General features: G+C 38.0%; 1 protein-coding gene across 1 annotated transcript in view; it reads left to right on the forward strand.

Moving 5' to 3' along the window:
- SHC3 (SHC adaptor protein 3) overlaps positions 1 to 12257 on the forward strand; it is a 56239-nt gene that overhangs the window by 18904 nt on the left and 25078 nt on the right. The window contains exon 2 of the mRNA XM_037372622.1: positions 2622 to 2692. Coding sequence (XP_037228519.1) covers positions 2622 to 2692 — 71 coding nt within the window. The remainder of the gene's footprint in view (positions 1 to 2621; positions 2693 to 12257) is intronic.

Below are 12257 nucleotides of genomic sequence, written 5' to 3' on the forward strand. Positions count from 1 at the left end.
AAGCATAGCAGTAGGTGAGTTATATGTCCCTGTAGTTGGCCTTTGGACCTTTTGAATGTCAGTTTTTACAGTAATTTCGTTACTTGAAAACATGCCGTGGTGATTAAGTGTTCACATCTTCTATCCCAGAAAATCAGTTGCCATCTTTGCCTTGATCAGTCAGGAATACTGCAAGCCTTACTATGTTGTGTTCAGCTGTCTCTTGTGCTACACATAAAACAAGTACAGGGTATTTTTTCCATCTGACCTTCCTTCAGTCTGGTTTTGTCTCTACTTTTGTTAGTGCAGATCAGGTAGTATGACTCAAAGGAGTCTAAATGCACGCCTTCTAAGTATGTTTATGGGTATTTGTCTAATTATTTGTGTTTATTTTAACAGTGACTTGTGTGCATATGTGTTTGTGTATTTATTTGCACGCCTGCATGTACTTGTCAAACTACCTTCCAGGGTTTGCTTCTAAAATGTTAGACCTGGTTCTCAAACTTGTACAATTACTTCACTTTAAAAGACGTGTGGCAAATTTGGGTAAGTGAAGGAACAAGTGCAATCCAAGAGTGTTTTAGTATTGAGCAGTCTAAATAAACACATTGATGAAATGATGAAAAACAAGTATTTCAGTATAAAAAAGTCACAGAGATACCTTTGAATAGTTACATGGTTTACAGCATATTTAATTATAAATGTATCTCATATGAAATAAATATCTGGGAAAATTTATCTGGAAAAGCATCCTAGATCTAAAAGAAAATTACATAAGAACAGTACAGGAAAGTGTATTGCATTGCTCTATATTGGCATGAGTTAACTGACTTCAGCTGATTATCTCAATTGATATTTAACAAACTTAATTCCAAGCAAATCAAATCACCCTCTGAGATACTTAAAAATAGAGTTAATGGATTAATTTCTTGCATAAAAATGTTGCTCTGGATGCTTTAAGTATTCAGGCAGAAGTATATGGAAAAAAAGGAAACTTCTTGTAATAAGATACAATGTTTACCTAATTTTGCACTTACAGAGGAGTGATGATAATATAAACAGCTTGAGAGTATGACCCTTAGCTTGAAAGCTCCATGTGCCAGGATCTCAATAAACAAGACATTTTACAGGAGGATTTTACAAGCTTTTCAGAAAATGTAAAAGATTGCAGGAGATTTCTAAAAAATTCTAGGAAGTGGATCTCAAAACAACCCTTCCCAGAAACTGTGGGCTATTATAATCCAACTTTGAGCAATTAAATGAATAAGAGTCACTTGATATTCTGGTCTATTTTATTCAGTGTGGTAATGACTTCACAACATTTGATAGCAATAAATTACATAATAATGGACATGTGAAAACAAATTAGATACTCCCTTGGCTTGTAAACAATTTGTGACATACACGTTTCTATAGAAGAAGCATTGCTGAAATTGTAGATTGTATAGTTACTGATGTAGTAATTCTTTATTTAAAACACCGTTTTTTCAGTATAAATAAAATTCCCAAACAGACACAAAGTGGTGGCCTCACTTGATTTTTTGCACCGTGTCATACCCAAATAGATTGCATTATGCTGCAAATAGGTATAAAAACTGATACAAAACTGATATAAACCCACAGTACTAGAATAACATTATCAGGCTCATTATGTAAAGACTCATCCTTGTTTCCCCTGACTTTCAAGAGTCAGGTGTATGGCTGAATACCTAACCTACATGCAAAGATACTGCCATGGGACTGCCAGTCATGAGTTGCTTTGTACAAAGCCACTATCCAAATACCCAACAGGAGATGTAGCTGCATGTAGACTCTAGCACCTGCAAATTACGCCCACTTTTGGAAGCAAGTCTAGAAGATTCCCCTAAGTTCTTCTCACCCTTGTGATAGATACTGTTATATATTAACATGTTTCCAAACGGTACTCCCTCTTTTTTATAGAGATGCAGGGCAGAAGTCTGGGCCAAAAATTTTGGTCTTTTCCTAACATTAGCTAACCTTTGTGTCATTCCTCTCTTGAATGGCCCTGTTGAAGCCATTTCTCTTCATGGATTATTAGTATATTTTGTAAGCATTTTCCTATATCTTTATGCTAGCATCTTTAATGAAAATATTAGATCCCAGCGATCCCTGAGCTGGTTATTAAGGAATCCTCTTTGGATTGCCAGTGCCTTTTTCAGCTTTCCCTACCATAATTTACCTTTTTTTTTTAGTGAGGCTTAGTTCTCTCCCTCTTAAAGAAGATTTTCCTACTAACCAGTGCTAGATGAATTCACTTTACCACAATTCCTTTTTCATTAACATTAGTTTTTACTTTGACTGGCTTTATATCTAAAATGGGACAATTAAGATAGAGGAAAATCAAAAAACACATTAACACATTATGAACTACATATATTACAGTGATTAGGTTAAATATAAAAAGATATATTGAACCAGGCTTGAGACTTAAATGAAATAAAATGTTTATAGAACAAATCTGTGACATACAAGTACATAATCATAAAAACCTACCTGACACAAAGGATTAATCAAAAGTAAAAATAAGATTTGTACAATGCCTTTTAATGATTAGCTGCATTTTCTCCCAGAACTCAAAAATAGTTATAACATGTTTTCCAACTGTTTCTTTTTCCTTACAGTACTTGGGGTGTATAGAAGTCTTACGCTCAATGCGGTCTCTTGACTTCAATACTAGAACGCAGATTGCAAGGTAAGACATTGTACAAGTCTGTTTTTTAAAGTAACTGCTGAACTGTGTCCCCAAAGTGGGAAAGCCAGGAAGATGGCAAAACAGTAGTAAATAATACTTGGATACTGTGAGTCCACTTTTTAGTTTTGCTTTTACAGGTAAATCTCTCACCTGGTATTACTGTAGCTCCAACAGGGCTTAAAAGATACTTTCTTCATGGTCTTTTTATGTGCAAGGAACTGCTTTAGAAAAATTTTGGGTTTTTGGGGTTTTTTTATGCCAAATAAAGCACTTATCAGGGTACAACTTTTGTGACATTTAAGCCAGTGAGAATTGGAATATACTTAACATCTACAATGTATTTGTCAAAATTAGCCTAGAGAGCTGGTTTTGAGCTGCATGTTAATAGGTTTTTATAGTAATTTCTTATGCAAGGATGTGAGATTACAAACTGGTTGTACAAAGTATTTAAAAAAATATATCACCACGATACCGGAGACAAATGAAAGACTGTTGTCTTTTCCAGACTGTATGTAAGAAACAATGAGCTTGTATTAGGTTCTTATTACAATTATTTTAAACCTGTCATGATATTTTTGTAAGAGTGGTACTTAAAGTGCAGCACCGTCTTAAGAACTGTATATGAATAATTTCTTTTTCTAGGAGAGTATTTTCTGAGAACTGCAGGAATTGGTGTTTTGCAGGCATTTGCTGAGCTCATTGATTTCAGAGGACTGTAGCACTGATGTCTTGTAGCAACTGGAAACCATGTTTTCAAATTCTGGCATTAAAAAAATGAAGTAATCCTTTGCAAAGGAACACATATGAAGTGGTGTGACTGGATACAGTGCTTGAATTTCACACCTTTGAGGCATCTTACAGTTGCTCATAGTCTATCATAAGCCATTTTTCATACCATAGACAGCTAACTATTTCTTTTATTAAATGAGCAAAATTACTTATTTTTAGGCTTGGATGCTGATCATACAGTCTATATGCATTGACTCTGAGTTACACTTGCATACAGCAGCTTTGAATTGGACCCCATAAGTCCTCACAAAATGTTAATCATTAATTTGTCAATATACTGCATTAATGAGGGATGTAAAAGCACAAGAACAGGTTAATCACAGAATTCTGGTTTTCAGGCAATGTAGACTGTGTGGACATTTGATAATTTTACTACTGTACTTTTTTAAAATCATCATATACATTTCTGTGGTATTGGCAGCAGTGACCTTTTATAATGGTTTCATGTCTAAGCAGACTTTCAGTTCCAGTGCAGGTGGCATATTTGTTTACCACTTGGAAGTAAAATGACCTTGGCTTATGAAACAGTTCTGATAGTTATTGTTTTTGAATTCTGTACCTGAAGGTGAACTGAATTTGGCTTTATTTTTCTGAACAGTCTTTTTCACTATATCTCTTAGTTGGAATAGCGTTGTGCTTTTCTTATTATCTAGCTTAAAGGCACAGCTCTACCATTAACACTTAAGCAGATTTGCTGAGCTAGAGCAATATGGTCTGCAGAAAAAAAGTGTCTTTGTCTTATAGTTCTTTCAATACAAAAATAATTCTTGGCTTTTATGGTGAAACGGACTTGGAATTATATTTTCTTCTGTTGAAGTTACAGCATATTGGACTACATGGTGGGCATTTTCTTGTCTTATCTTCCTCTGACCATGTCTAGAGCACAGGATATTTTTTCCAAGCAGGAAGCCATATCTTCCTGTTTTTCTTGTTATTTTTGGATTTGCAATTTTCTGTTTATCATAAAACAATGAAGACTCGTTGTTCTGATCAGGTAGTTCCTGATCTAAAACTCTTTTGAAAGTAGGAGTTTTAGGTGACTTTTGAATCTGTCTAGCATCTTCATCTGCATTTCATTAATTCATCTGGCTCTAGAAATCCCCATGCAATGTCTTAAGTACCCACACGCTTTGTCATGTAGCATTTGGCATACAAGCCTATTCTATATTAAGAAAATATTATTAAGGAATTATTAAAATTCACATTTGCTGATTAACTTGCTCATGTGCATTGAACATAGCATAGGCCTCAAGATATGTACTGAATTAATAAGGCTGATATACTGATACAGTACTGTACAGACACCAGTTCCCTCTTAAGAAGTCTTTCTAAGACCTTGCAAAACTAGTCATAGAAGAAAGTGATCTGTCTTGGGCCAATATGACTTCTGGTACTATGCATTATTTACTGAGTATGATTAAAAAACAGTTACAAAAGATAAGCCAAGCTACCTATTTAGTTTGGAAGTCTGTATGCATCTCTTCTTAATAAGCATGCATGGTGCTTGACACATACAAAGCACTTACTCCCTTTCTAGCAGTGCACCACATCCCTGTCCCTGCCTGCTTTCTTCTTGCCCTTGCTTTTCCTCCATGTTGCAGAGCTCTAACATAGGATGGCAGACATTAGGAATCCTACAGTTGCCTTTTTTCTGTCTTCTGGTTATTGCATATGTCACTTTATCTCTCAGCTAGCTAGGAGGAGCAAAACCTGAAAGTAAGATAAGCAGCACAAATTCCTAGAAGAAAAAAACCTTCTGTGGCTCAGTCATGAGAGGCTGAGGTGTGTAGTCTCTGGCCCTGCTGCAGGCTTTGGGTATTATTTTGGAGAAACCATTAGGCCCAGTCACAGACAACTCTGTGATTAAATGAATTAGTGCTTGTAAAGAGCACTTAAATTACTGGGTGAACATTTAGAAATTACTTAAAAATTGGGCTAAGATTTCCAGTTATCTAGTCAATTACACACCCATTTTAAATAACAAATTAAAGGGAAAAGGTTGTCCAGATATTCTGAATGGCTTTGAAAATCACAGCTGTTGTAAGTAACACATTAGGAAAGTTTATACATCAGTGTGTATCAGTGTGTATGCATGGACCAGTCTCAGAAATGAACTGTGACTTCAAGTCCAGGAACCGGATTGAAGCCCCAGTATAAACAGTTTGGTCAACAGTCTTTCCTTCCTTGTCACATTCATGTGAAAAATCAACCTGTGCAGTTAAACGCTGTTGTACCTGGCCTATAACATGTTTTTATTTTGCTTTTTCACTTTTTGTAAATTAAAATTTTAAAACTTACAGCAATGCATTTATCTTCGTGTGGCAGCAGTGAGCAAGCACTTTCACTTGCCATACTGTTCATCAGATCTTAGCAGCCTTGGTGATGCCTGCAAGAGGTATTGTTGTCCTAATTTTGGATCTGATTTGAGGAAAAATGAACAGCTGTGTACAATTTATAATAGGTTTCCCCCTTCATCATTACACAGTTGAAGTCTCAAGATTCTTTCACTACAGGAGAAATAGAACTACAGTAGTATTAATCAGTTGTATTATATTTATGTTCTGTAATTAATGTAATATGTGATTTCTTGAGCAAATAAATGGATGTGCGAGTCAAGGGTCAGCAGTTATGCATAATGATAAATGAAAGCCAGCTGAATCCACATGTTGCATCATGAATTATCCAGAGATAATTCTTGTAACACATGTGAAGGAGATGACTTTCTTGGGCAGCAAGATGAACAGAAGCATTTCGTTTTCAACATAGTGGACAAACAGGAGGACTAGCAGGCGAAACTACTAACTGCAGATGTCAAGTGGTCCTAAACTCACCCGAAAGCTACCATCACCGTCACAGAAAGAAACTACTCTTAAGCCTGTGTGGCCAGGCCCTTTGTGCCCTCAGGCTGTTTATTAAAAAAATTAAAAATCAGGTAAAATTCTTTTGTAACGTGTGCGGTGTTTGCAGTTCATGTAATATGTTTGTATGTTTCTTGTTAAATCTGTTATGATGTAATGAATCTTCACTATTGTGTTGTGTGCATGAGTCTAGCTATGTACTGAATTAGAGTAGCGTTGCATGCACTGTCTGGACTATAAGGCTGCATGTTCATCGGCATTTAATTGAATGAAACCAGTTTACTGCATGCAGCTTCAGAAAGTTATGCTTCCTTGAGCTGAATAAAACATTAAATTGCATTGTTAACAGCAAGTAGACCAGAGGACTGAAATACTTGGTATCAGCAGTGGACCCAAATCCAAACTCTGATCTCAGTCCTCTCCATGAACTCTGTTGGGCTGAACACTGTGAAAGAGGATCCTCTCCGAATTTGAGACCTGAACTTTATTAATCATGAAAAACAAATCCATTTATGCTAATATCCCAAGCTTTTGGAGGCGAGGTGACAGAAACCCAGATATTAGAGCTGGGTTTGAGTCCCGTGCTAAACAGCATGAGTGAAGGTCTGTTGATGTAGTGTTTCTTTCAACTGTGTCTGTATTCTTTGCAGAAATTCAGTGTCAGCAAGCATCACTGAAAAATGGGTGGAAGACACTGAAAAGGAAGAATGTTTCCCCTGTGATTTTTGAAGGTGGATAGGTAACGTGTTATCTACAGTGAATTCTGTATTCAGTCTCCTCCTTAACGTGTTCTCTTGCTTGGAAGGCGAGTGTGGTTTGCCCTTGCTTTCTGCTACATGGACTCTGGATGTGGGGTAGTGCTTAGGGGATGGCAGAACACGCATACCTGCACCAAAATCTGGATACACATCTGTGTGCAGGAAGGGATGTGAATGATAAAGCTGTTTCCTTGTGCACACTACTTTAGGGCCAAAGCTCTGGGAAACACGGGGTGCTGACTACTGCCCAGTTCACCAGGAAGCAGGATTCCCAAAAGTGGATGGAGACATCCTTATAATTCATACAGCACACCTCTAAGTGGGGCAATGACAGCTACAGTGTCCGATACTGTCAGAAAATAATACATATTTGCTATTTTGGCATGGGGTTTTAGCATTTTAGAAATGGGTTAGAATAAATAGGATTTTGCATGCTTAACGTTGAAGTCTTTCAATGTACTGTTAGCGGGGGAAATGTTAGTTACTGTTTGGATTAATTTGACTAATATATGGTAAGGCAAAGCCTGAATGAGAGTAATTAATTAAACTGCCCCATTCCACTTGCCTTTGTGAGAATGCAGAGAGCTTCTCAGGGGATGGGGAACCCAAATGGTCAGAGAAACAGGTACACATACAGCTGCACCCTGGGTTTTCAAAAAGCTGGTGACTCCACATGGTTCTGCAGGAGCAGAAGGACTGAGGCAGAGTGGTCTTAACATGTTTTAAATGCAATTTGCAATACAGAGTTAACCACTACCTAACACCTTGGAAATGGACACACTCTCAAGTTCTTTTGCTAATAGCACCTAGCAGCTTGTTTACACAGAGAAATGAAGGCATAAGGAATTTGAGTGTTTTTCGTATGACAGGTCCTTTTTGCTAATATATGACTTGTATATTTATAAAATGTCATATATCTTATGGGGTTATTCAAAATGTCAGTCTTAGAACTTAATCCTCTAATAAAAAAGAGATTTTGTAAGATATCTATCTCCAAAATCCTGCTTTGGACCTGGAGCCAAAGAGGGGGTTAGAGAAAAATATTCATTAGACTAAATTTTTGCATTTTACTTTTGTAAGGTTTCCTATGCTTTGCTTTGAAATACTCGTGGTGCACTACACTTTGAGAGAGAAGATACTATAGTAAATGACCTGAGGCTGGACCCAGTTTGGAGGTTATTATGATCCTGATTTAGCAACAAAAGACAATTTTAATTTCTATCTCTGCATCTGCCTGACTACTACTAGGATAAACAGCTAGAGACCAGGCTGAGTGGAATAAAGCCTGAAGGTCACAAAAGATGTTCAAGGATTGAGCTACCTAACAGATCTAAACCTCCAAGTACCTTTTTCTTTAGTTTTTTGGTGTCATTGACCTTATTCTTGACAGGTGGAGGATTGTGCAAAGGCAGGCTTTTGTAGGTGTGCATGCAAAACCAAGGTTTTGTATACCATCACTTCATGCTCATAAAAAATGCAACCAGTATTTTAAGAGGTTTCCTCTTTGAAAAGTACCCCAAATTTTGGACCAAGATTGTCAGAGTCTAAATAATGATTAAATGCAGATATGTATGACTGTGTTCTCAGCGGTGGAGGAGCAGCTGTATGCCTCTTTGGCTTCGCCTGTTGGTGGCATGCATTTCCCATCGCTGTAAGATAAAGATGGATATGTTTGCTCCAGTTTTGCTAAACACAAATCTGACTGTGTGTGCATGCAGAGTGAAGAGATGTATCTAAATAACTTGTGCTACTGGATAAACAGTTTCACTCTCCATTTCTAAAAATAAGAGCATTGTTCAGAACTACTGTATTAGAAGAAGTCATCAGATTCGAGGTAGACTTCCCTGTTACTGATGAATGAAACAGAGTTTTTGAAACTTACTTGCATGTTGAAAAAGAAGGTACGGATTGTACTGAAATTCCCTCAAATATTCCTTAAAAGTTACATCATCTGTAAATAGTGAGAACAGAGCTGTCATTGAGCGTACCAATGGATAAAAAGTTTCTTTGGCAGTAAAAGCAAGGGAGTCCTCTCAAGTGCATTGACTCCTGTTAGCAGATTGATGTAAGTCTCACAGTGAAGATGCAGGAGCATAAGAATAGCAACCATTGGATAGATTGCATACTATCTATACATCCCTAATACCATGTGGTACTTTATGTCTAACAGTTGCCAAAGACAACCCTTTTACTGTATGAAGTTTATTCAATAAACCAAAAATGAAGTCGGCCAGCTTCCTTTCATTTTCTACTTGTAGATTTTCTACATGTGAAAAAACTTCGTTTCAAGAAACAAAATGAGGAGCTGAGGGAAGAAAAGGAGGAGTCGTCATCTCCTTACTCTACGATTGACAACAGCTTGCGTGCCACATCTGCTGATGTTGCCTTATTCTGCAAACCTTTTCTTCCAGGCTTTCCATCACTTGTGCGGTCAGGACAGGCTTCGCTTTGGTCAGGCTGGTGTGACAAATGTCACCACTTGGTCTCTGTGGCACTGTCTTGGGGACTTCCCCACAGGGGTGCTGCCTACATGGTACTCTGAATTTGTGGCAGTAGGTGCATCCATGCCACACAGTTAGCCTACCCTTCCTATCCATACTTTCTGTTCTGTTTTCCTTACCTACTTCTCCATCCTTACATCTTCCAAATATGGTCAATTTGCCAGTTGGCATTTACAGTTGTGTAAGAAGTAATATAGTGGTTTAGTCTTCAGAGCCTGTGAATATCCCCTGTGCTTTGGACAGCACACACTCATTTTGCCTGTTTTGCAAATGAACAAATAATACTTCAGTTATTAAATGGATTTCTAAAAATTATTTTTGGTCTCTGTTTTTTTCTTTTTCAGAAGCAAGTTATTTTTTCATTTAGTATAGACTTTATTTCTCCTCAGGAAATACTAGTACAACCAACATGGTAATGATTTATAAATGAAAAATGACAGGATTATAATACTGTTAAGAAATACCTGGGAGCCTTCTGTACAATTCTTCTAGGCTTGTCATACTTTTCTTTAAAAAGTCCGTCTTTTGATGTCTGTTTTTTTAACCTGTGAAGCCCTACACTTTGAGGTGGCAAAGATAAACTTAGTAACTATAGGATGGTAGAAGATACTAGCAGGAGGATATTGGTAGGTTTTATGTCTTGTCATACAAAACACTGCAGACTAAAAACTAATCAGTTTCTTGTCTCAGAAGAGATGGCTGTACTTTTTTTAAAATATGTTGAGAAAATCTATGCAATTGGTATGTGCCTGTCATTTCCCCGAAATACGAGTTCCAGAATTCTGCTTTTTAATCAATTAAATCATATCAATTAAAAGCAGCAACCATAAAACCTAGCATTATAGCCAAAACCCCCTTTGAAACCACAAGAAGGGGAGGGTACTTTCATGTGATGGTGTTTCATAAAGGAATAGATCAGAGCTTCCTGAGTAGGCTACTTTATATAACAGTCAGGGTAAAATATGACTAAAGCTATGAAAAATATCAGGGCATTAGCCTTTTTAATGGAAAAAATGGCAATGTAAAATGTCTTTTTTTCTGTCCCTGAGAGAAGTAATTTTACAGCAGGTCAGCCTCAGAAAATGTGTATTGGTAATTTTTCATGGGATACATTTGCATGCTGAAATCATATTCAAAATACATAACATGTTTTGTGCCAACAAAATGACTCCACAGTATGACCATCTGCAAAGCAGAAAATACTCTTGGACAGATTTGGAACTCAGCATGTGGTCCCTACTGCAGACAGTGCAGTAACTAATTTTACAAGGGATGAAGATAACTCTACACTGGTATTTATCTGAGCCTAGCTAATGAAACAGCATGTGGCTTAGAAAGGTGTAATATGTGTCTATTCCAATAAGAAAGTTATTCGACAAGGAAGCAAATATAGTCACATCCAGCTTTTCCAAATTCTGTGCAACCGTTTAGCCATGCAAGTATGTCCGGAACTTCTGCTGTTGCCTTCCTTAGACAAGCATTTGCACACACCAGCCAGGTAACAGCACTCTTAACCTGGCAGCAGTATCTTATTTCTGGGCTTGATTTGTGGCTCGGGTGTTTGTGCTCTAGAGGCATCTGCAAATTTGATTTACTGCAAAAAAAGCTTTTACCTGCCCTGTGCTGCCTGGCAGTGCAAGCTAGAAAGAAGTCTTTAGGATGTCTTTTCCACATCACCAGGTTGTCTGTGTAAAGACACTGCCTCCCAAAATTATCTAGAATATTCTGAACAGAGAGATCCAGGAACCTTCTAGAAAAAGTGTATCAGTGTGGTGGGGGGTATTCAGCTGTCCTTTTTCTTGTTTTCATCAGACTTCTTTAAGACTCCTTAACTCCCAGATGGGGAGAGTGCTGTGCCTTTTGTTGCTGGTACACAAAGAGTTGCTGCCAGGCTGCTCCAACCTTGCCTAGGCAGAATTGCTATATGAATATATTTTCTGAAGTTCCCGACATTTTCATCAAAAGCATTGTTAACTTAAACCCCACAGCTGCTTGAATACATTCAGTGTTTGCAGCGTGTCAAAACCAGAAGGTAAAAGAATTGTCAAAGTCAAGGTCGGACGTCCTGACTCATCTGACCTGTGTCTCACCAAGCTGTCACCTTCCTCAGGTCCTTCCCCCCCACTTCCAGTCTTCCTGCAGACATTGGGATCACAGAGTTTGGTAAAACCAAGGTAGTTTACTAAAAGGAAGACAGGCAGTTGGAAAACCTATAGTGGTTTGTCCCTGACTGAGAGGATGTCTATTCTACCCTTCCAGCCGCTCAGCGCTTGCCCTGGCAGGGTGTACGAACAGTAACCGCCGCTGCCTTGCCAGCCCCAGCCCTGGGCATCAGCCCTTCCTGCCCCTGTGCTTCCCCTCCTGTGCTCAAAGTGGCGGTTTTCATCAGCAAGGTCCTTGAGTCAGACGGGTCTGCTGAGTAACACACTTTCCATTTATCAGGAGCTGGCAGGCAGGAGAGGTAGCAGCAAACCCGCTACAAATCCCAGCCCTGCACCAGAAAAATAGGAAGCTTGTAAATGTTTTATGTCAGATCTTGTGGCCTGAAAATTCCGGTTTTTTCCTACCTGCTCCATGTTGCTGCTAGAGAGAGAAGACAGTGGAGGCAAACAGGAAGAGAAAGGAAGTTACAGGCAGATTTATCCCTCAAGTACAGTTT

This window comes from Falco rusticolus, chromosome Z (assembly GCF_015220075.1).
Source record: "Falco rusticolus isolate bFalRus1 chromosome Z, bFalRus1.pri, whole genome shotgun sequence".
Lineage (NCBI taxonomy): Eukaryota > Metazoa > Chordata > Aves > Falconiformes > Falconidae > Falco > Falco rusticolus.